Source organism: Peromyscus maniculatus, chromosome 16 (genome assembly GCF_049852395.1).
Source record: "Peromyscus maniculatus bairdii isolate BWxNUB_F1_BW_parent chromosome 16, HU_Pman_BW_mat_3.1, whole genome shotgun sequence".
Taxonomy (NCBI): Eukaryota; Metazoa; Chordata; class Mammalia; order Rodentia; family Cricetidae; genus Peromyscus; species Peromyscus maniculatus.
In genome coordinates, this window is record NC_134867.1 from 8,148,244 (window position 1) to 8,172,837 (window position 24,594).

Genomic DNA, 24,594 nt, shown 5'->3' on the forward strand with positions numbered 1-24,594 from the left:
AGATAAAATTTGTTCAAGGGACTGGAGAGGTGGACAGCCCAACAGTGAAGATCACTGACTGCTCTTCCAGAGGACCTGGGTTCGATTCCCAGAATCCACATGATGTCTCACAGCCATTTTACTATATACTTTTAAAAAATGCTGTTTTTATTTATGTGCATGAGTGTTTTGCTTATAGTATGTATGCTTACCTTGTTTGTGCCTGGCACCCTCGGGAGACATAAGAGGACACTAGATGCCCTGGAACTGGAGTTCTAGATGGGCTGTGAGCCACCACATGGGTGCTGGGAACCACACCTAGGTCTTCCACAGGAGCAGCCAGTGCTCTTAACCACTAAGCCATTTCCAGCTCCAGGGCATCTTAATCTCTTTTGGCCTCTACAGGTACCAGGCACACAACCAGGTAAAACACCCATACACATAAAATGTAAACAAATTGTTCAGAAATACCACTTTTGATGAATGTATATTTCGTTTGAAGTTGAGCACTGTTGGGTACTTTTGGAGGAAGGGGAATCCCAGACAAGAAATACTGTAAAGAGACCAAAACCACAGGTGAGCAGTTCACAGCTAGGTAGTGAGTGAGAAAGTCGACTGTGTGGCTGGTTCACTGGGTGCCTGCACTGGAGGCGGCTGGTGTGACCTCACAGGAGGACATCTCCTGACCCAGCACCCTGTGTTAGTTCCCTCAGAGCACTTCCTATTCCCCCGGTGCTTTGGGAATAGCGGACCGAAGAGGAAGTTGCATTCTGAGCAGAGGAATAAGGAATTCAGGGCTGCCTGCTGCAAGAGCACATTTGAAAGATGAACCACAGAGAAGGCGGCTTCTAGGGAAGAAAGCTCCCAAATTCTTCATAGAGATTCTTTTCTAAATGACTGTATTTACTATACAGGGAGGGGGGTGCCATGATACGCACACGGGAGACACAGGAGTTTGTTCTCTCCATTTCTCAGGTCACCCGCTGAGCTTTCTCCCTGATCCCATATAGATTGGTTTTTTTAAGACAGTGATTAAATCTTAAGACTTAGAAGAACTAGGGGTTGGGGATTTAGCTCAGTGGTAAAGCGCTTGCCTAGCAAGTGCAAGGCCCTGGGTTCGGTCCCCAGCTCCACAAAAAGAAAAAAAAAAAAAAAGACTTAGAAGAACTAAGCCAGGTGGTGGTGGTGGTGGTGGCGGCGGCACATGCCTTTAATCCCAGCACTCGGGAGGCAGAGGCAGAGGCAGGTGAGTTTGAGACCAGCCTGGTCTACAAAGCGAGCTCCAGGACAGCCAGGACTGTTACACAGAGAAACCCTGTCTCAAAAAACAAACAAAAAGTCCTAGAAGAACTAGAAAGATAGCCCAGAGGTCAGGAGCACTTGCTGATCTTCCAAAGGACTTTGGTTTCCAGCACCCAGGTCGGGTGACTCACAACCATCTGTAATCTAGCTCCAAGGGATTTGATAGCCTTTTCTGACCTCTGCAGGCACCACCCCTACATACACATAAATAAGGATAAGATACATTAAAATAAATAAGAATTACACTGAGGAATAAACACTAGAGAAATGATACCAAACTTACAATGTCTGAAAAACATTCAGCAGATGAGGTTAACAGGCTAGAAACAAGGTTAAGTGCACAGGAAGATGGGTCAGTAGGATGGATCCGGATGCTAGGGAAAATTGAACGGCGCAGTGTATATGAAACTACCTAGCAGACACTTGGAAGAGCAGGACAAGCGTTTATTTGAAATGGGAGTACAAAGAAAAATAATACAATGGAATCACTAGAAAACAAGCATTGAGAGTTTTCAAGATTGGGGCTGGAAAGATGGTTCAGTGGCTAAGAGCACGGGCTGCTCTTTAAGAGGACTCAAGTTCAAGTCTCAGCACCCACATCATGGCTCACAGCCATCTGCATCCCAGGCCCTCTTCTGGCCTTGCTTTTCAATTTTATTTCATTATGGGAAAAATAGAAGAAAGAGAACTAATGAGTGTGGAAACGGTAAGTTGCCCCATCCGATGTGCTTCCTCAACAGTTTGCCTCGCTGTGCGTTGCTGAGCTGTGGCTACAAGCTCACTGGGCCTGTGCGCTTTGCTACCCTGAATACGGATGTCTCTTCCAGATCCCCGTTGTGCATTGGAACTCGAGTGACTCTAAGAACAAAGGAAAGAAGGCAGCCCCACAGCAAGAGAAAGCCCCCTTTGCTTCCTTTTCACGGGCCGGGACCTTCTGCCTCAGTCCTTAGCACGGGAAAGCGAGAGCAGCTCTGTCACACGGGGCCAGTTTCACAGGACGGGGGAGGGGCTTCTCACCCCTGGGCGAAGTAGCCAGCATGTGGAGTGGGAGGGCGCACAGAGGCAACGATCAGAATCGGTGTGTGTTGATCTCTAGAAATGAGTAACTGCTGTCCGAATGAAGTTCTCCAGACATGACCAAAAAGTAAGTGCTCTGCACAGTCTGAACTTTTATTAGAAATGTGCGACCAGACTGTGGCACCTCCCAGCCGATGTAGAAAAGCATGGCCACCCTGTCCGTCCTCTCCGGGGAGCTACTCTGGGGCAAATGCGATGATGTGATGTGTGTGTGACAGAAGAATTTGATGAAATGGGCAGGCCAACACGCTCCTGTAATTAACGTTGGTTTTCTAGCGGGAAGACCAGAAGCCCGGGTCCTGTGAGCACAGAGGCTGTGTTCGCAGTCTGTGCTGCTCTGTGCTCCCAATGCGCTGTGCAAACGGTCAGTCTACATGGCATCAAGCGCTGACAGAAATCAAGGAAGCCAGGCCCATCCGAAGGCTGGAACCTGAGCACATATGCTTGATACAGTATCCACTGCAAGTTCCCAGAGCCTCCCTCCAGCCCCCTGCCTCACCCTAGAACAAAGCAAACAAGCAATAACCGATGAGCCACATTCACAGTCCTTAGAGATCCCATTTCTCAGAAGCACACATTACTAACTAGCCCCCAGTTTGCAGTTAGTAACTATTCCCAAGTAGAACCCATTCCCCGTGAAGCTTTTTCCTTTTTTCTTCATTTGGTTTTTTGAGACAGAGTTTCCCTGCTTAGCCCTAGCTATCCTGGAACTCACTCTTGTAGACCAGGCTGACCTCTGCCTGTGCCTCCAGATTGTCCTGATTGCTGGGATTAAAAGCGTGCGCCACTACCATCCGACATGACGCTTTTCTCGAGGGAGTATGGTATATGACCTAAACCATGCCACACAGAAAAGTGTGTCTCAATGCAGTCCATTGACCATAGGTCTCTGGAAGTGTGAAGTTCCTGCCGGGGTGGGGGATGGGCAGAAGTTGATCGGTGGGGTTTAGACAGCAGTGAGGACTTCTGCCGCACTATCCCACAGCAGGGGGCCTAGAGGCAACAATGTTAGGCTGTATATCTCAGGCTAGTGAGATGGCTCCGCAGGTGACGGGACTTGATGCCAAAGTTGATGACCAGAGTTCCACCCGCTCCGGCCTCACGTGGTGGAAAGAGAACTGACTCACACAGGTTGTCCTCTGACCTCCACAAGGCAGTCGCACTCCTCAGCACACAAAATAAGTAAAAATTGTTATAAAAATGAATTTAAAATATTAACACAATGCACACATGCAACGATCATACAGATAAAATCACCTTTTGTTTGTTTGTTTGTTTTTTGTTTTTGAGACAGGGTTTCTCTGTGTAGCTTTGCGCCTTTCCTGGAACTCACTTGGTAGCCCAGGCTGGCCTCGAACTCACAGAGATCCGCCTGGCTCTGCCTCCAAACTGCTGGGATTAAAGGCGTGCGCTGCCACCGCCCGGCTAAAAGTACATTTTAAAATAATTTATCTTAACTAAAAAGTTTTGACTTTTAAGAAACTGTAGAAAGGCTGTGTGTGGTGGTGTATGCCTTCAATCCAAGCACTCAGGAAGCTGAGGCAGGAGGCTGGAGGCCAGCCAGGGGTGACTAGAAAATCCTGTCTCAAAAAAAAAAAAAAAGAATGTAGGAGGAAAGGGAGTGGGGCGAGGGAAAAAGGAAAGAGAGAAAGGGAAGGAAGAAGAGTGGATATCTAGAGTTGCACATTCTGACCGGAGGCCACGCTGTACCTCAGTGCCACCAGCAGAGGGCGCACGTACCACACGCTCCAAAGTGATTCTTCTATATCACCTTAGCTACTATTTGAATATCTAAATATTTCATATTACTAATAAACCTGCCTATGACATTTTCTCATTATTACCTGGCAAGATTTTGTTCTAGAACCCCAGCGTATGTCCAAGTCTCTTACATAAAACAGGAAAAAAACACACCAAAACTCTAGTCCCCCACATACTTTACTCAGCATTATATGACTTAGAACGCCTAGCTAGCACAAAGCAAATGCTGTGTAAAAAGCCATTCCACTGTGTCAGGGGTCTGATGGAATGTGAGAAAGCCTTCACATGTTTGATAGAGACATAATTTCCTCCACCTTAGAAAAACTGAGACAGGGTCTCACTATGTAGCTGCTTGGTTTGGGAACCCACTGTAGATCAGACTGGAGAGTTCCACCTGCCTCTGCCTCCCACGGGTTAGGATTAAGGGCATGCGCCACCACATTCAAGACTGGCTTACTCCATAGACATGGATGCCAACTACAACCACTCATGGTGTGCGTGAATCCGACGGCAATAGCACACTGGATTTCACGGGGGATTTCACGGGGGACACAGATGGCGGCGGAGAGATGTAACTGCTTGCCGTGATGAGCCCACTGGAGGGGAAATGCAGGCATGGCAGACAGTGGGTGGCCAATGTGCTCTGGCCAAGGTGTAGGGTAGAAGTAACTAGATGTAGGAAGGGCCTTGATGGCTGGGTTAACCATATCAGCTTTGGGTAACTGACTGGAAAGATGGCTTGATGTTAAAAGCACTGACTGCTTTCCCAGAGGACCTGGGTTCAATCCCCAGCATTCACATGGGCAGCTTACAACTGTAATTCCAGTCCCAGGGGACCTGACATCCTCTTCTTCCCGCTCTGCAGGCTTGGGTATGTACATGTACACACAAAAATAAATAATTAAAGGAAACCATTAGCTTTTTTCTGCAGGCTCTATCAGAACAGTTTTTATATAAGCTTGCAAATTTTCCAATTACTTTGATGCCAGGACCTGCAAGGCTCAGGGACTGGCCTGAGGGATGATGATGAAGGACGATACACACACATGGACAGAGGAACTGAGGTTGGGTTTCCCATGTTTTCTGATGGAGACACAGCAGCACAAGCTTGGAGATCAGCTCATTTATTTTATAAAGGAAGTGGGTTTACTGTAGTCAGCTGAACAAGAGCAGGTCTGTGTATACAGTGAACAAGGAGCAGGTGTGTGTACACAGTGAACAGGGAGCAGGTGTGTGTACAGTGAACAGGGAGCAGGTGTGTGTACACGGTGAACAGGGAGCAGGTGTGTGTACACAGTGAACAGGGAGCAGGTGTGTGTACACAGTGAACAGGGAGCAGGTGTGTGTATACGGTGAACAGAGAGCAGGTCTGTGTACACAGTGAACAGGGAGCAGGTGTGTACACAGGGAACAGGGAGCAGGTCTGTGTACACAGTGAACAGGGAGCAGGTGTGTGTACACAGTGAACAGGGAGCAGGTGTGTGTACACAGTGAACAGGGAGGAGGTGTGTGTACACGGTGAACAGGGAGCAGGTGTGTGTACACGGTGAACAGGGAGCAGGTGTGTGTACACAGTGAACAGGGAGCAGGTGTGTGTACACAGTGAACAGGGAGGAGGTGTGTGTACACAGTGAACAGGGAGCAGGTGTGTGTACACAGTGAACAGGGAGCAGGTGTGTGTACACAGTGAACAGGGAGCAGGTGTGTGTACACAGTGAACAGGGAGCAGGTCTGTGTACACAGTGAACAGGGAGCAGGTGTGTGTGTACAGTGAACAGGGAGCAGGTCTGTGTACACGGTGAACAGGGAGCAGGTGTGTGTACAGTGAACAGGGAGCAGGTGTGTGTACACAGTGAACAGGGAGCAGGTCTATGTACACGGTGAACAGGGAGCAGGTGTGTGTACACGGTGAACAGGGAGCAGGTGTGTGTACACAGTGAACAGGGAGCAGGTGTGTGTACACAGTGAACAGGGGGCAGGTGTGTGTACACGGTGAACAGGGAGCAGGTCTGTGTACACGGTGAACAGGGAGCAGGTCTGTGTACACGGTGAACAGGGAGCAGGTGTGTACACAGTGAACAGGGAGCAGGTCTGTGTACACAGTGAACAGGGAGCAGGTGTGTGTACACGGTGAACAGGGAGCAGGTGTGTGTACACAGTGAACAGGGAGCAGGTGTGTACACAGTGAACAGGGAGCAGGTCTGTGTACACAGTGAACAGGGAGCAGGTGTGTGTACACGGTGAACAGGGAGCAGGTGTGTGTACACAGTGAACAGGGAGCAGGTGTGTGTACACGGTGAACAGGGAGCAGGTGTGTGTACAGTGAACAGGGAGCAGGTGTGTGTACAGTGAACAGGGAGCAGGTGTGTGTACACAGTGAACAGGGAGCAGGTGTGTGTACACAGTGAACAGACAGCAGGTGTGTGTACACAGTGAACAGGGCGCAGGTCTGTGTACACAGTGAACAGGGAGCAGGTGTGTGTACACGGTGAACAGGGAGCAGGTGTGTGTACAGTGAACAGGGAGCAGGTGTGTGTACACAGTGAACAGGGAGCAGGTGTGTGTACACGGTGAACAGGGAGCAGGTGTGTGTACACGGTGAACAGTGAGCAGGTGTGTGTACACGGTGAACAGGGAGCAGGTGTGTGTACACGGTGAACAGGGAGCAGGTGTGTGTACACAGTGAACAGGGAGCAGGTCTGTGTACACGGTGAACAGAGAGCAGGTGTGTGTACACGGTGAACAGGGAGCAGGTGTGTGTACACAGTGAACAGGGAGCAGGTGTGTGTACACAGTGAACAGGGAGCAGGTGTGTGTACACAGTGAACAGGGAGCAGGTGTGTGTACACAGTGAACAGGGAGCAGGTGTGTGTACACGGTGAACAGGGAGCAGGTGTGTGTACACAGTGAACAGGGAGCAGGTGTGTGTACACAGTGAACAGGGAGCAGGTCTGTGTACACGGTGAACAGGGAGCAGGTGTGTGTACACGGTGAACAGGGAGCAGGTGTGTGTACACAGTGAACAGGGAGCAGGTCTGTGTACACGGTGAACAGGGAGCAGGTGTGTGTACACGGTGAACAGGGAGCAGGTCTGTGTACAGTAAACAGGGAGGAGGTGTGTGTACACGGTGAACAGGGAGCAGGTGTGTGTACACAGTGAACAGGGAGCAGGTGTGTGTACACAGTGAACAGGGAGCAGGTGTGTGTACACGGTGAACAGGGAGCAGGTGTGTGTACACAGTGAACAGGGAGCAGGTGTGTGTACACGGTGAACAGGGAGCAGGTGTGTGTACACAGTGAACAGGGAGCAGGTGTGTGTACACGGTGAACAGGGAGCAGGTCTGTGTACACGGTGAACAGGGAGCAGGTCTGTGTACACAGTGAACAGGGAGAAGGAGTGTGTACAGTGAACAGGGAGCAGGTGTGTGTACAGTGAACAGGGAGCAGGTGTGTGTACACGGTGAACAGGGAGCAGGTGTGTGTACACGGTGAACAGGGAGCAGGTGTGTGTACACAGTGAACAGGGAGCAGGTCTGTGTACACGGTGAACAGAGAGCAGGTGTGTGTACACGGTGAACAGGGAGCAGGTGTGTGTACACAGTGAACAGGGAGCAGGTGTGTGTACACAGTGAACAGGGAGCAGGTGTGTGTACACAGTGAACAGGGAGCAGGTGTGTATACACAGTGAACAGGGAGCAGGTGTGTGTACACGGTGAACAGGGAGCAGGTGTGTGTACACAGTGAACAGGGAGCAGGTGTGTGTACACAGTGAACAGGGAGCAGGTGTGTGTACACAGTGAACAGGGAGCAGGTGTGTGTACACGGTGAACAGGGAGCAGGTCTGTGTACACGGTGAACAGGGAGCAGGTCTGTGTACACGGTGAACAGGGAGCAGGTGTGTGTACACAGTGAACAGGGAGGAGGTCTGTGTACACGGTGAACAGGGAGCAGGTGTGTGTACAGTGAACAGGGAGCAGGTGTGTGTACACAGTGAACAGGGAGCAGGTCTGTGTACACGGTGAACTGGGAGCAGGTGTGTGTACACAGTGAACAGGGAGGAGGTCTGTGTACACGGTGAACAGGGAGCAGGTGTGTGTACACAGTGAACAGGGAGCAGGTGTGTGTACACGGTGAACAGGGAGCAGGTGTGTGTACACAGTGAACAGGGAGCAGGTGTGTGTACACGGTGAACAGGGAGCAGGTCTGTGTACACGGTGAACAGGGAACAGGTCTGTGTACACAGTGAACAGGGAGAAGGAGTGTGTACAGTGAACAGGGAGCAGGTGTGTGTACACAGTGAACAGGGAGCAGGTGTGTGTACACGGTGAACAGGGTGCAGGAGTGTGTACACAGTGAACAGGGAGCAGGTGTGTGTACAGTGAACAGGGAGCAGGTGTGTGTACACGGTGAACAGGGAGCAGGTGTGTGTACACGGTGAACAGGGAGCAGGTGTGTGTACAGTGAACAGGGAGCAGGTGTGTGTACACAGTGAACAGGGAGCAGGTGTGTGTACACGGTGAACAGGGAGCAGGTGTGTGTACACGGTGAACAGGGAGCAGGTGTGTGTACAGTGAACAGGGAGCAGGTGTGTGTACAGTGAACAGGGAGCAGGTGTGTGTACACGGTGAACAGGGAGCAGGTCTGTGTATACAGTGAACAGGGAGCAGGTGTGTGTACACGGTGAACAGGGAGCAGGTGTGTGTACAGTGAACAGGGAGCAGGTGTGTGTACAGGGTGAACAGGGAGCAGGTGTGTGTACACGGTGAACAGGGAGCAGGTGTGTGTACACAGTGAACAGGGAGCAGGTGTGTGTACACAGTGAACAGGGAGCAGGTATGTGTACAGTGAACAGGGAGCAGGTGTGTGTACAGTGAACAGGGAGCAGGTGTGTGTACAGTGAACAGGGAGCAGGTGTGTGTACACGGTGAACAGGGAGCAGGTGTGTGTACACAGTGAACAGGGAGCAGGTGTGTGTACACGGTGAACAGGGAGCAGGTGTGTGTACACGGTGAACAGGGAGCAGGTCTGTGTACACGGTGAACAGGGAGCAGGTCTGTGTACACAGTGAACAGGGAGCAGGTGTGTGTACACAGTGAACAGGGAGCAGGTGTGTGTACACAGTGAACAGGGTGCAGGTGTGTGTACACAGTGAACAGGGAGCAGGTGTGTGTACACGGTGAACAGGGAGCAGGTGTGTGTACACGGTGAACAGGGAGCAGGTGTGTGTGCACGGTGAACAGGGAGCAGGTCTGTGTACACAGTGAAAAGGGAGCAGGTGTGTATACAGTGAACAGGGAGCAGGTGTGTGTACACGGTGAACAGGGAGCAGGTGTGTGTACACAGTGAACAGGGAGCAGGTGTGTGTATACGGTGAACAGGGAGCAGGTGTGTGTACAGTGAACAGGGAGCAGGTGTGTGTACACAGTGAACAGGGAGCAGGTGTGTGTACACGGTGAACAGGGAGCAGGTGTGTGTACTCGGTGAACAGGGAGCAGGTGTGTGTACACAGTGAACAAGGAGCAGGTGTGTGTACACGGTGAACAGGAAGCAGGTGTGTGTACACAGTGAACAGGGAGCAGGTGTGTGTACACAGTGAACAGGGAGCAGGTCTGTGTACACAGTGAACAGGGAGCAGGTGTGTGTACACGGTGAACAGGGAGCAGGTGTGTGTACACGGTGAACAGGGAGCAGGTGTGTGTACACAGTGAACAGGGAGCAGGTGTGTGTACACGGTGAAGAGGGAGCAGGTGTGTGTGTACACAGTGAACAGGGAGCAGGTCTGTGTACACAGTGAACAGGGAGCAGGTGTGTGTACACGGTAAACAGGGAGCAGGTGTGTGTACACAGTGAACAGGGAGCAGGTGTGTGTACACGGTGAACAGGGAGCAGGTGTGTGTACTCGGTGAACAGGGAGCAGGTGTGTGTACACGGTGAACAGGGAGCAGGTCTGTGTACACTGTGAACAGGGAGCAGGTGTGTGTACACAGTGAACAGGGAGCAGGTGTGTGTACACAGTGAACAGGGAGCAGGTGTGTGTACACAGTGAACAGGGAGCAGGTGTGTGTACACACTGAACAGGGAGCTGGTCTGTGTATACGGTGAAAAGGGAGCAGGTGTGTGTACAGTGAACAGGGAGCAGGTGTGTGTGTACACAGTGAACAGGGAGCAGGTGTGTGTACAGTGAACAGGGAGCAGGTATGTGTACACGGTGAACAGGGAGCAGGTGTGTGTACACAGTGAACAGGAAGCAGGTGTGTGTACAGTGAACAGGGAGCAGGTGTGTGTGTACACAGTGAACAGGGAGCAGGTGTGTGTACACGGTGAACAGGGAGCAGGTGTGTGTACACGGTGAACAGGGAGCAGGTGTGTGTACACAGTGAACAGGGCGCAGGTGTGTGTACACAGTGAACAGGGAGCAGGTCTGTGTACACGGTGAACAGGGAGCAGGAGTGTGTACAGTGAACAGGGAGCAGGTGTGTGTACACGGTGTACAGGGAGCAGGTGTGTGTACAGTGAACAGGGAGCAGGTGTGTGTACAGTGAACAGGGAGCAGGTGTGTGTACACGGTGAACAGGGAGCAGGTGTGTGTACACGGTGAACAGGGAGCAGGTGTGTGTACAGTGAACAGGGAGCAGGTGTGTGTACACGGTGTACAGGGAGCAGGTGTGTGTACAGTGAACAGGGAGCAGGTGTGTGTGTACATAGTGAACAGGGAGGAGGTGTGTGTACACAGTGAACAGGGAGCAGGTGTGTGTACACGGTGAACAGGGAGCAGGTGTGTGTACACGGTGAACAGGGAGCAGGTGTGTGTACACGGTGAACAGGGAGCAGGTGTGTGTACACGGTGAACAGGGAGCAGGTCTGTGTACACAGTGAACAGGGAGCAGGTGTGTGTACACGGTGAACAGGGAGCAGGTGTGTGTACACGGTGAACAGGGAGCAGGTGTGTGTACACGGTGAACAGGGAGGAGGTGTGTGTGTACAGTGAACAGGGAGCAGGTGTGCGTACACGGTGAACAGGGAGCAGGTGTGTGTACACGGTGAACAGGGAGCAGGTGTGTGTACAGTGAACAGGGAGCAGGTGTGTGTACACAGTGAACAGGGAGCAGGTGTGTGTACACAGTGAACAGGGAGCAGGTGTGTGTACAGTGAACAGGGAGCAGGTGTGTGTACACGGTGAACAGGGAGCAGGTGTGTGTACAGTGAACAGGGAGCAGGTGTGTATACAGTGAACAGGGAGCAGGTGTGTGTACACGGTGAACAGGGAGCAGGTGTGTGTACACGGTGAACAGGGAGCAGGTGTGTATACAGTGAACAGGGAGCAGGTGTGTGTACAGTGAACAGAGAGCAGGTGTGTGTACACGGTGAACAGGGAGCAGGTGTGTGTACACAGTGAACAGGGAGCAGGTCTGTGTACACGGTGAACAGGGAGCAGGTGTGTGTACACGGTGAACAGGGAGCAGGTGTGTGTACACGGTGAACAGGGAGCAGGTGTGTGTACACAGTGAACAGGGAGCAGGTGTGTGTACACGGTGAACAGGGAGCAGGTGTGTGTACACAGTGAACAGGGAGCAGGTGTGTGTACACAGTGAACAGGGAGCAGGTGTGTGTACACAGTGAACAGGGAGCAGGTGTGTGTACACGGTGAACAGGGAGCAGGTCTGTGTACAGTGAACAGGGAGCAGGTGTGTGTACACGGTGAACAGGGAGCAGGTGTGTGTACTCGGTGAACAGGGAGCAGGTGTGTGTACACGGTGAACAGGGAGCAGGTCTGTGTACACGGTGAACAGGGAGCAGGTGTGTGTACACAGTGAACAGGGAGCAAATGTGTGTACACAGTGAACAGGGAGCAGGTGTGTGTACACAGTGAACAGGGAGCAGGTGTGTGTACACGGTGAACAGGGAGCAGGTGTGTGTACACGGTGAACAGGGAGCAGGTGTGTATACAGTGAACAGGGAGGAGGTCTGTGTACACGGTGAACAGGGAGCAGGTGTGTGTACACAGTGAACAGGGAGCTGGTCTGTGTATACGGTGAACAGGGAGCAGGTGTGTGTACAGTGAACAGGGAGCAGATGTGTGTGTACACAGTGAACAGGGAGCAGGTGTGTGTACAGTGAACAGGGAGCAGGTGTGTGTACACGGTGAACAGGGAGCTGGTCTGTGTACACAGTGAACAGGGAGCATGTGTGTGTACAGTGAACAGGGAGCAGGTGTGTGTACACGGTGAACAGGGAGCAGGTGTGTGTACACGGTGAACAGGGAGCAGGTGTGTGTACACAGTGAACAGGGAGCAGGTGTGTGTACACAGTGAACAGGGAGCAGGTGTGTGTACACGGTGAACAGGGAGCAGGTGTGTGTACACGGTGAACAGGGAGCAGGTGTGTGTACACGGTGAACAGGGAGCAGGTGTGTGTACACAGTGAACAGGGAGCAGGTGTGTGTACACAGTGAACAGGGAGCTGGTCTGTGTACACAGTGAACAGGGAGCAGGTGTGTGTACACGGTGAACAGGGAGCAGGTCTGTGTACACGGTGAACAGGGAGCAGGTCTGTGTACACGGTGAACAGGGAGCAGGTGTGTGTACACGGTGAACAAGGAGCAGGTGTGTGTACACGGTGAACAGGAAGCAGGTGTGTGTACAGTGAACAGGGAGCAGGTGTGTGTGTACACAGTGAACAGGGAGGAGGTGTGTGTACACAGTGAACAGGGAGCAGGTGTGTGTACATAGTGAACAGGGAGCAGGTGTGTGTACACGGTGAACAGGGAGCAGGTGTGTGTACACGGTGAACAGGGAGCAGGTGTGTATACAGTGAACAGGGAGGAGGTCTGTGTACACAGTGAACAGGGAGCAGGTGTGTGTACACGGTGTACAGGGAGCAGGTGTGTGTACAGTGAACAGGGAGCAGGTGTGTGTACACGGTGTACAGGGAGCAGGTGTGTGTACAGTGAACAGGGAGCAGGTGTGTGTACAGTGAACAGGGAGCAGGTGTGTGTACACGGTGAACAAGGAGCAGGTGTGTGTACACAGTGAACAGGGAGCAGGTGTGTGTACACAGTGAACAGGGAGCAGGTCTGTGTACACGGTGAACAGGGAGCAGGTGTGTGTACACGGTGAACAGGGAGCAGGTGTGTATACACAGTGAACAGGGAGCAGGTGTGTGTACACAGTGAACAGGGAGCAGGTGTGTGTACACAGTGAACAGGGAGCAGGTGTGTGTACACGGTGAACAGGGAGCTGGTCTGTGTACACAGTGAACAGGGAGCATGTGTGTGTACAGTGAACAGGGAGCAGGTGTGTGTGTACAGTGAACAGGGAGCAGCTGTGTGTACAGTGAACAGGGAGCAGGTGTGTGTACACGGTGAACAGGGAGCAGGTGTGTACACAGTGAACAGGGAGCAGGTCTGTGTACACAGTGAACAGGGAGCAGGTGTGTGTACAGTGAACAGGGAGCAGGTGTGTGTACACGGTGAACAAGGAGCAGGTGTGTGTACACAGTGAACAGGGAGCAGGTGTGTGTACACGGTGAACAGGGAGCAGGTGTGTGTACACAGTGCACAGGGAGCATGTGTGTGTACAGTGAACAGGGAGCAGGTGTGTGTACACAGTGAACAGGGAGCAGGTGTGTGTACACAGTGAACAGGGAGAAGGTGTGTGTACACGGTGAACAGGGAGCAGGTGTGTGTACACGGTGAACAGGGAGCAGGTGTGTGTACACAGTGAACAGGGAGCAGGTGTGTGTACACGGTGAACAGGGAGCAGGTGTGTGTACACAGTGAACAGGGAGCAGGTGTGTGTACAGTGAACAGGGAGCAGGTGTGTGTACACAGTGAACAGGGAGCAGGTGTGTGTACACAGTGAATAGGGAGCAGGTGTGTGTACAGTGAACAGGGAGCAGGTGTGTGTATACAGTGAACAGGGAGCAGGTGTGTGTACACGGTGAACAGGGAGCAGGTGTGTGTACACGGTGAACAGGGAGCAGGTGTGTGTACACAGTGAACAGGGAGCAGGTGTGTGTACACGGTGAACAGGGAGCAGGTGTGTATACAGTGAACAGGGAGGAGGTCTGTGTACACGGTGAACAGGGAGCAGGTGTGTGTACACGGTGAACAGGGAGCAGGTGTGTGTACACAGTGAACAGGGAGCAGGTCTGTGTACACGGTGAACATGGAGCAGGTCTGTGTACACGGTGAACAGGGAGCAGGTGTGTGTACACAGTGAACAGGGAGCAGGTCTGTGTACACAGTGAACAGGGAGCAGGTGTGTGTACAGTGAACAGGGAGCAGGTGTGTGTAACGGTGAACAGGGAGCAGGTCTGTGTACACGGTGAACAGGGAGCAGGTGTGTGTACACAGTGAACAGGGAGCAGGTGTGTGTACACAATGAACAGGGAGCAGGTGTGTGTACACAGTGAACAGGGAGCAGGTGTGTGTACACGGTGAACAGGGAGCAGGTGTGTGTACACAGTGAACAGGGAGCAGGTGTGTGTACACAGTGAACAGGGAGCAGGTCTGTGTACACGGTGAACAGGGAGGAGGTGTGTGTACACGGTGAACAGGGAGCAGGTGTGTGTACAGTGAACAGGGAGCAGGTGTGTGTACACGGTGACAGGGAGCAGGTCTGTGTACACAGTGAACAGGGAGCAGGTGTGTGTACACGGTGAACAGGGAGCAGGTGTGTGTATACGGTGAACAGGGAGCAGGAGTGTGTACAGTGAACAGGGAGCAGGTGTGTGTACACAGTGAACAGGGAGCAGGTGTGTGTACACGGTGAACAGGGAGCAGGTCTGTGTACACGGTGAACAGGGACCAGGTGTGTGTACACAGTGAACAGGGAGCAGGTCTGTGTACAGTGAACAGGGAGCAGGTGTGTGTACACGGTGAACAGGGAGCAGGTGTGTGTACACGGTGAACAGGGAGCAGGTGTGTGTACACAGTGAACAGGGAGCAGGTCTGTGTACAGTGAACAGGGAGGAGGCAGCTTTAGTCTCCTCAGGAGCTGTCTATTGGGAAACAGTGTCAGGCTGCAGTAATCCAGGAGGAAGCCGTGGCTTTGTGGCTGTCAGTTGCTATACACAGTGGTCAATCCTTTGTAAACACTTGTCCTTGCACCAGGGAAAGCTTTGCTAATTTCCATGGGCCGAAGCACTGGGGTCCCGGACATGGCGATGCGAATGTCAACAATATACACTCACTCAGTACCTAACCTGCTCCCTGCCCTTTGACAGCGGCACTGACCCAACTGCATGAGCCTTTGCTTGTTCTGGCAGAGTAGAGAATTAAGGTATTTAGTATTTTGCTAAGAATAAACTTGGGGCTGGAGAAATGACCTAGTACTTAAGAGCACTGGCTGCTCTTGCAGAGAACCCGGGTCCAGCTCTCTGTATCCACAGGGCTCAGAACTATCTGTAAATCACTAAGTTCCAGGGGATTTAGCACCCTTTTCTGTCCTCTGTGGGCATCAGGCATGCACATGGTGCACACACATGCAGAGTAACACTCATATAATAAAATCAACTTTTTAAAAACCTTGGAGACATGGTGAAATAAATTGCGGGTTTCTAAGAACAAAATGCCCTCAGTCTCAGGGCAGGTGCAGGGGCCTCTGACTCTTCCAGGAGACCTCTGAATTGTCAGACCTTTTGGAACTAGAAGGGATGCTCAGATGTGAATCTCTGTCCCAGAAGAGACCGTGCAAAGGCTTTGGGGTTGTATCAGTCAACTGTTGACATGCCTTGCCACATCCTCTTATCCTGGCCAAGCAGAGTGAAGACAGCAGACCCTGGGTCACTTAATAAAACAAAACCAACCCAACAGCACCACCTCTCAGGGCCGCTCAGCAGAGTGGCTCTCTTACCTCGGCAGTTAAAGGCCAAACCCTGCTCTTATGCATAAGAGGCATGGAACAGAAAATACACACATTTTTTCTAAGAAAAAATTTATTGGACCAAATGACAATGTATGAAGTTAATTTGAACAATAACGCCATACTCAGACATATACCTTCAATATAAAGTGAACGTTAATGTAAATGGCACCTGAAGCTTCCTGTAATGTGTCTGCATAAAGCATTCATGAAATGCTTCATCTCAAAACTAGCTCGCAAGTTTAACAGAAAACCTGTGCATGGCACTTGCCATCGGTTTCCTTACATTACCACACCTGCACTACGTCGTCGTAATCCCCCAGGTGTTCTGAGGGCTGTGACAATGAAAGCATGGCAGCCGCCGGCCACTGTCCTATGGGTAGAGAGCTGAAGCACAGAGCTGCCGACCCTGGAGACTGAGCCGAGGACGTGGGAGCTCCATCACTCTGGTTTGGTGACAGGAAAGCGGGGAACCAGGGAAGGAAAAGGAAACCAGCATAGTAGGGTCAAAGGTCTCCACAGAGCAGGTGTAGAAACAAAACAAATGGATTCAAGTCAAAACTGAACCCTTGGAGCGGCACCCCAGGGATCTGTGGGGAGACCAAGCCCTAAGGGCGGACTGGGAGGCTGAGGGCCACCGCCTAGCACGGGACCTTTCCTGGAGGGCGTGCCTCAACCTGGTACACTGGAAACAGTGAGCAGTATGCACAGTATGCAGGTCCCACCAGCTTTTCCTAAAGACGGTTCCGGTATCCAAATGCGTGTTTAGGGCCCTAATGGGATCAGGAGGCAGAGACTGATGTCAGAGTCAAAAAAACAAAAAACAACAAAAAACAAAACACCAACTCTTCAGACACCGGAGAGCCTCTGACACACAGCCACCCCGGAGAGCCTCTGACACACAGCCACCCCGGAGAGCCTCTGACACACAGCCACCCCGGAGAGCATCTGACACAGGGAGAGTAGCCACCCGGAGAGCATCTGACACACAGCCACCCCGGAGAGCATCTGACACACAGGGAGTAGCCGAAGACAAATGGTGCCCAACAGTTAGCGTGTAACAGGGTGACAGGAAGAATCAGGGCTTCAGAAAGCACTAGAAGGTAGCATAGCACCCATTATGACTAATATAAGATAGAGAAATTTCACTGCGGATCTGTATCCTATCTGTGCTGTTTTATAAATATAAATGTTCTGAGGGCTTTCAAAATATTCTAAACGACAAATACATTTTGGTATAAATATTATATTAGGGTCATACAACATTTAAACATAGATCAGGGATATAGATAAGACTAATTTCTGCAGAGCATTTTCTGAACATTGACCTCAGAGCTGACTGAATGCTAACATCAGAGGAAGCATCTTTTTGGAGACGGGTACAAACATCCTTTAATGTATTAATTTATGCGTTGTACAAAAATGCACTTGCTCACCTGTGTAAAGGAATCTAAAGTTGTCACAGACCTAACACAGAACTCTTTTTCTGTTCTCTTCTCGGCTCCCCTGCAGTCAAGCCCACAGGGGAAGGCTATTCAATGGCTTCGGCTCCGGTTCTCCTGGCTCTTTGTCTTCCCTGGAGGTACGGCTTTAAACAGAGTTTCAAGTTTCTTACTCAGACTAAGCGGCTCTCTGAAGATTCCTCACCATGAGATTATGATCTTTGTTTCCGGCAACACTGATACGCCCACGTTTCCACGAGAAGAGTAAATGATTCTAAATGGCCCACTTTTAACAGTGTGCTTTTCAAACGGCTCCACTGCCGGCACTCCAGACACCTCACTAGATCCAAGCCGATCGGTGGAGGTTACCTGTTCTACCATCTGGGGTTGCAAAGTCTGTGGCGTCACCACACATGCAGACTGTGGCCACAGTGGAACCTGATAGTCCCGTCCCCTCAGGGGGGTGTCATTTCCAGAGTGACGGTAAACCAGCCTTATGTGTGGGCCAGCTAAGTAGTTTCATGGAAACTGAGATCCACACTATCACATCTCTCATGTGCTAACGGAGAACGTGTCCCCTGGTTGTCGGGCACAGCCTTGACACACAGCCTTGTGCTCTCGACCACAGCTCTGGAACTATCTGGCCCTTAAAAAAATATTGTTGTTTTGAGACAAAGTCTCACTAGGGGACCCCAGGTGGACCTCAAATTCTCTGTCCTCCTGCCTTCAACCTCCCAAGTGCTGCATTACAGGTGTGAGCCACTGTGTCTGGCTCAGTACATCTGCTTCTAGAGGAGCAATGTGGGATCACAGAAACTGTTTTTAGTGACCCTAGCCTACCTCCCCCACTTCCTCTAACCCCAGCCCTTGCTCGGCGCATCTCCCTTCTGTCCTCACAGCTGAGCATGTGGCCAAGATGGCTCCAGATAACAAGGCAGAGAGCTGAGTTTAGCTCTACGTCGCACTGAGCTCAGCAATGCTCACACTCACTACCACTGGAGGTCCAGGCTTCAGAGTCGCTGATAATGGCAGGGGTGAGGGCAGTCACAACCAATCAATCTGCAACCCAAACAAGGAGGATGACCCAGTGGGGGGGCACTTCTGGTCTCGGGGCAGGAAACAGAAGCAGACAAATCAAACTTTCTCTAAAGTTTGTCATGAAAAAGTCAACCAAACAAAAGGTAAAGTTTTTAATGTCATGTCAACCTCAATTTCGACTTACATTGTTAAAATGATCAAAAGAACAACTCGTTCTAAATTACCATGACAGAGGAAAAAAAATGCATGTGAGAAAAAAGGAGCCACACTTAGAAAAATAAGTGAAAAGGCATTTGTGTTGACAGCTATAAGATTAGTTAAAATATCAATATATCTACTGAGAAAATATGTATCTCAAAATAGAGCAAGGCCTAGTCAGAAGGCTCAGCTAACTTAAGGAGCTGAGCGCCAGGGCAAGCAGCACACACCTTCTGACCACGGCCTTCCTCACTTCCCATCCGGCAGGACAGAAGCAAACCACCCGGAAGTCACGGCAGAGCGCGGCACTTCTCCTCAGGAAGCTCCCATGTTGGTCACTCAAATGCCCATCAGCGCAACCGATGGGCGTTAGGTGTATCTGCAGACACCTGCACAAAGACCTCATCGTCGTCTTCTGCCCCTTCCTCTATCGGCTTCATCTTGGCAGAGGCTCGATGCCCCGGGGAGGACACAGCTGGAAGGAAGCACAGAGAGCAAACTGCTGAATGCACATCGTGCCCCACGCCTGGAGACCAAACCTCGCGGGGACGCAGAGCTCGTTCTGGGAATGCAGCACCCCGCGTGTCTCAATGGAGTGGTCCACTGAGCAGCTAATGTCAAGAGTGAGACTCTCACTGAACAGACCCTGCTGCATGGGTCTGAGCAACACGAGCCTCACAAATGTGCAGACTTCTGGGGCATTGCTCTGAGGTCTGTCTCTGCATACATGCTCCACATTAGTATCCTTGATGTGACTCCATCTAATCAATACTGGCCTTGGAAAGGTGTTTTAACTCATATTTCCTTCCCTAAGAACAAGTTCTGTTTCCAAACTACAGACTTGAACCTAAAAGTACATTTCCTGCCACCACAGGTCCAGCTACTTCCAGGACTGAAATGAGAGAGTAAGCTCAGATATGGAAGATCAAGTGTCAGGTGGGAGAAATACAGCCCAGGGAAGGGCGGGGGCATCTGAAGGGTGCAGATGCTAGCCAACAAGAGACAATTCGGTCACTCACTCATTCACCCAAAGCTCATGGTACACTCACCCTAATGACCTCATGCCTGACAAGGACAGCATGTATTGTGTATGCTTGTAGATAGATGGTGTGTGTGTGTGTGTGTGTGTGTGTGTGTGTGTGTGTGTGTGTGTGTGTGCATTTGTGCCATGGCTTGAGTGGAAGTCAGAGGACAACCTTCATGAGTTGGTTCTCTCTCCTAGGACCCTCCTGTGGGTCCTCGGGATTGGACTCAGGTTGTCAGGATTGGAGAAAGTGCCTTTACCTGCCGAGTCATCTTGCTGGCCCCCAAAAGTGAGTTTTTATAAAGTAGACTTTAAGATGTGTGATGACCTGTTCACCTTAACAACTTCACTGCATTTGAGGTCAAGATCCATCCTGTATGTAAAGGAGTCTCTACCTGCCTCGCCCTCCCCTGCACCTGTGCCTCCCTTTATGCCCAGCCACAGGGCTGGTGGCGTCCAGTCAGCTACTGCTGAGCTGTGTTGGGGAAGAACAGTGGACGACACACCACACTGAGTACTGGGCTAACAAAGGCACACAGACGGATCTCAGCTGTGAAGCAGACTGGACACACAGAAGTTACACGAGGCCACTGACACTTGCTGAGGAGAGAGGCGGGAACACCAGGCCGCCCAGCTGGGGCCAACTGCAGCTATCGAGGAGGAGGAGGAGGAGGATGGCGGTGTGCCTCAGGCTGCTCCGGGTGGCAGGCAGCAAGGTGCTGTGTGCTCAGTCAGAACAGACGACAGAGGCCGCACTACAGCGGCCTACACCAGACAAGCTCGGGGAAACACTTCCAGGGTCAGAGTTCCCACTGCGCTGCCACAGGACCAGTAAGGACGGCACCTGCCTGGCAAGTTCTCAGGAGGCATTTTCTGAGTTCTTAGATCAGTATGGGAAATAGAATGATCACCTTGTTCGTGTTTGTGAAAACACTAATCGATACAGCCTGAGGAGGTCAGTGGTCTAAGGGAGAACAATTACCAAAACCCGTCACGGCCTCGCCGGAAATGGGGTTTGTGCTCAAACAGCAGATTGTGTTTCTCAATATCAACTGCCTTGGCAGAGGCTTCCATCATAGCCTCTAGTTATGATTGAGTCTCATAAAATATTCACGCGGGCTGAGAATTCACAGTCTCATAAAACCCTGAGGACAGCATGCCTAAGAGCATTACCCAATCAATACCACACGACGTCCAGCCATGGCTGCTGAGGCGCGTAACAAACACACCCAGTTCATCTGGGTAAGAAGTGGGGCTAATTGATCTGTAGTTTTCAAGGCCATTTATCAAACCAGGGATGATAGCCTCTGGTCCATGAGACTGGGCTCTACATTAGAGCCCAAATGGGATGGGTCTCTCAACTATTCAACCCAATATCTGTTATCTTTTTAGACAGAAAAAAAATACATAACTTCCAGTGCTCCAATATAACTGGAAATGGTCAAGGAAAACCTCCCAAGAACTTTCAGCCCTTCTGGGAAAGAGTTTTATTCTGTCCCCATGGTATCTTCCTGGAAAACACAGCTGCAATACTTACTGTGCAGCATTCAAAGGGTGAGGAGTGGGCAACACCCGGGGCTCTCAGGTGTTCCTAAGTCCCTGGGAACTCACTGCCTTCCAAATCCAGCCCGGCCTTGCTCTCTCGTTGCTTTTCTATCTGGAATGCCCACCTCGGTCAAATTTCTACCCATTCTTTGTACAGTTCCTTAGTATTCAGTGAAAAAAAGAAATAAAAAGGAAAGGAAAGGACGTGACTGCTCCTAGGGATGGGGGAGGAGAAAGTTCATTGTAGATAAAAGGGAGAGCGTAGGTAGAGGCAGGGACAGGGACGTCTGCGAGAGTCCAGTGTGGACATGGCCAGACGGAACGGGGCCATGTGGAGATGTGGGGAGGAGGAGGGAGAGATGGGACCCACATACAGCAGCCAGGAGGCCAAAGGTCCCAAAGGGCCGGGCAGCCAAAATGTCTGGATTATATAAAAAACGGCAGCTGGGGAAGGCAGCCCAGACCCCAGCCCCATGGAGAGTTCAGAGTAGGGAGCAGGATATGCCAGCCATTCCCTGTGACTGTAGGGACTGGGGGATGCTGGGAGAACCTGGCAGCCAGGTCTGTTGTGATGTGTTAAATAGACACCTCAGCCGTCTGTCCCGGTTTGAAACTTAACGAGTCTGATCCTCCCTCATTCCTTCCACCATGTTCATCCCCGTTCTGCATCACACCATGGGGTGATGTGAGCCTCAGCTCGCTGAGAGCGGTACCCACCACCTCCTCGCTCCGTCAGCCTACTGCGCACAGTGAGGGCAGGCCCTTCATAATTACTTAGGTGTATGGCGGTCCCCTCCCCTGCAGCACTCCACAGAAACTGTCCGAAGACAGGCTGAAGCTGTGGGAGACACGGTCCCCACACTGATTCCCAGGCAAGGCCAGCCCCGGTGGGGGAGTACCAGAGCCTTCCTCCAAATTAGAAAGTCCGGTGCTGGGAAACCTTACTAGGACACAGGGACTCTAGCTCATCCCAACTCTAAAAACATTCTTCAGTCTTCAGTCTCGATCACTGCATATGTAGCCTGTGTTGTACAGGTGGTAGGGAACAGGCTGTGGCTTTGCAGCCGGGTGCTTAGAACCTTGTCCTTCGCTGCTGGGTGCTTAGGGCCTCACCCATCACAGCTGGGTGCTTAGGGCCTCGCCCATCACATCTGGGTGCTTAGGGCCTTGCCCATCACATCTGGGTGCTTAGGCCTCACCCTCACATCTGGGTGCTTAGGCCTCACTCTCACATCTGGGTGCTTAGGCCTCACCCTCACATCTGGGTGCTTAGGCCTCACTCTCACATCTGGGTGCTTAGGCCTCACCCTCACAGCTGGGTGCTTAGGCCTCACCCTCACAGCTGGGTGCTTAGGCCTCACCCTCACAGCTGGGTGCTTAGGCCTCACCCCCACGGCTGCTGAAGACTGATAGGACACTGCTCAGCACATGGCCAAGAACTCTGTCTGCTTAGTACCATCAACTACTAAAGCTCTCCTGTCTTCTCAGCACAGACAAGTGCCTGGAAGGGGTTGGGGGTTGGGTAACGCATGCCTGAAACTCCAGCACCTGGGAGGCTGAGGCAGTAGTCAGTGCAAGGTCGGCCTAGAATAGGGCGTGCTGAGGATGTGATCAGCCAACCTGACCCCATACACACACCGAGAACCCCACTTACCCGTTCCTCGGGAACTCACACCGCCCTTCAGGGTGAGGGGACATCACCACGCTAGAGTCCCACCTCATCCTCAGACAGCTGATGGCAGAAGTGCCAGCAGCTCGGGACCCCTCCTCACCAGGGAGGAGCCTCTGGACAGACACCTGGGAGGACCAACCAGGCGCCCTGGCAGCCGGGCGGGGTTCACCGCTGAGAACGGCGATGGACTTGTGCCCCGATTTGTGGCCGGGTTTGGGGGCTCCCAAATGCTGCTTCCCTGTCTTTGTCTCCTCCAGGGCAGACAAGCAGAGGAGAGGAACGAGCCAATTATTGCCGCCAGCAACTAACTGCCCAGTGGCTCCTGGCTGCCCGACTCTTGGCTAGGAATCACAGCCACACCCAGTCCTGGCAGCCATTCCAGTTAGCCCAGGCTTCCCATGCCGCGGGGGCTCAAAGAATGTCACAGTCAGCAGTCTGATGGGGTCACCTGGCCTGGCCTAAAAATCTACCACTGTCAGCACTTGCAAGAAGAGTGAGGAGGTCACCTGGTCCCTGGATGGACTCAGATCCACTGGCAGAACTCCAGGCTAGGGGAAGACTCGATCCCATTATCACACAGCTGCAAATTATTTCCTTGCCCCTTGAATCTTGAACCACTTTGGAGTACAGGAAAAAAAAAAAACAAAAAAACAAAAACCCTGAGGGACTATCACACATCTCCAGGAAGTTGAGCCATAATACATTCTCCTACCAGCTCGCCCAGTTCTGCATTAACCCTACGCACTGAGGCATCCCCAAGCATTTACCCGGAAGTCCTGTCTGCCTTATGTACATGAGAAAGCATGAGGAGCTGAGGGAGAAACGGGGCTTTTTCTAGCATCTGCATCCTTTAAGGACGGTACTCAAGGTTCAGGACATCTCTACCATACTTGTCTATCCAAATTGGGGGGGGGGTACTGGGGGGGGCAAGTAATTCTTCCATAGCCATTAAATTTCTAGAAAACAGATCCTTGCATTTTTCTTATTTAAACTACAATCATAGCTGGGAGACAGAGAGCTCAACTATGTATTATGGTCAGGAAGAGATCATTATAATTATTACTATTTTCACTATTAGTTAAAAATACCTTTTAATTTGCTAGGCTATGGCTACTAGTTAGCAGTTTCTCATTAAAAGTCTATGAAATAAGTAGTCTCCAACTGAACTGCATCCCAGAGAGGGCATAAAACTGTTAAGAAGTTACCTTCACGTTACACCCAGCAGCAAAAGATCGCTGTCAACAGAATTCTGCGACCTTTCCCATAAACACCCCGTTCATGAGCAGGTGCAGCCAGAGGAGCACTGTTGCTTCGGAGCTGGACCCCAGGTTCCCCGATGCTCAGGTGACAACAGAGAACTGGGCTGCACTCCTGCAGCAAAGGCGGAAGACTGGGGCCCAGTCACACCCTGTCTGCCACCAGGGGGACCTCCATGTGTGCCCGACATCAGAGTGACGTAACATCCCTCAGCAGAGCCGCGGAGACTGTGGCCACTGCATGTCAGCAGATCAGAGCACACTGTGAGGTCCCAAAGGGTCCCTGCAGGGCCTCGCCTGCTCTACCAATAGACACATGCTGTGGAGATAGGCTTGGCCCTCCACAGACCCTTTTCTGTCTTCCAAAAGTCTAGCGCTAGAACCAGGGGGGCCTTTTAACCCGTGGACTGGAGGGATCAGACGTGGCAGTCAAAAC

General features: G+C 51.6%; 1 protein-coding gene across 6 annotated transcripts in view; it reads right to left on the reverse strand.

Moving 5' to 3' along the window:
- Nucleotides 1–18,601: 18,601 nt before the first annotated feature.
- Popdc1 (popeye domain cAMP effector 1) overlaps nucleotides 18,602–24,594 on the reverse strand; it is a 36,516-nt gene continuing 30,523 nt past the window's right edge. For all 6 annotated transcript variants that reach the window (XM_076552349.1, XM_076552348.1, XM_076552353.1 and 3 more), the window contains one exon: nucleotides 18,602–19,136. In XM_076552349.1, the coding sequence (XP_076408464.1) occupies nucleotides 19,012–19,136 (125 nt within the window). In that variant the 3' untranslated portion in view covers nucleotides 18,602–19,011. The remainder of the gene's footprint in view (nucleotides 19,137–24,594) is intronic.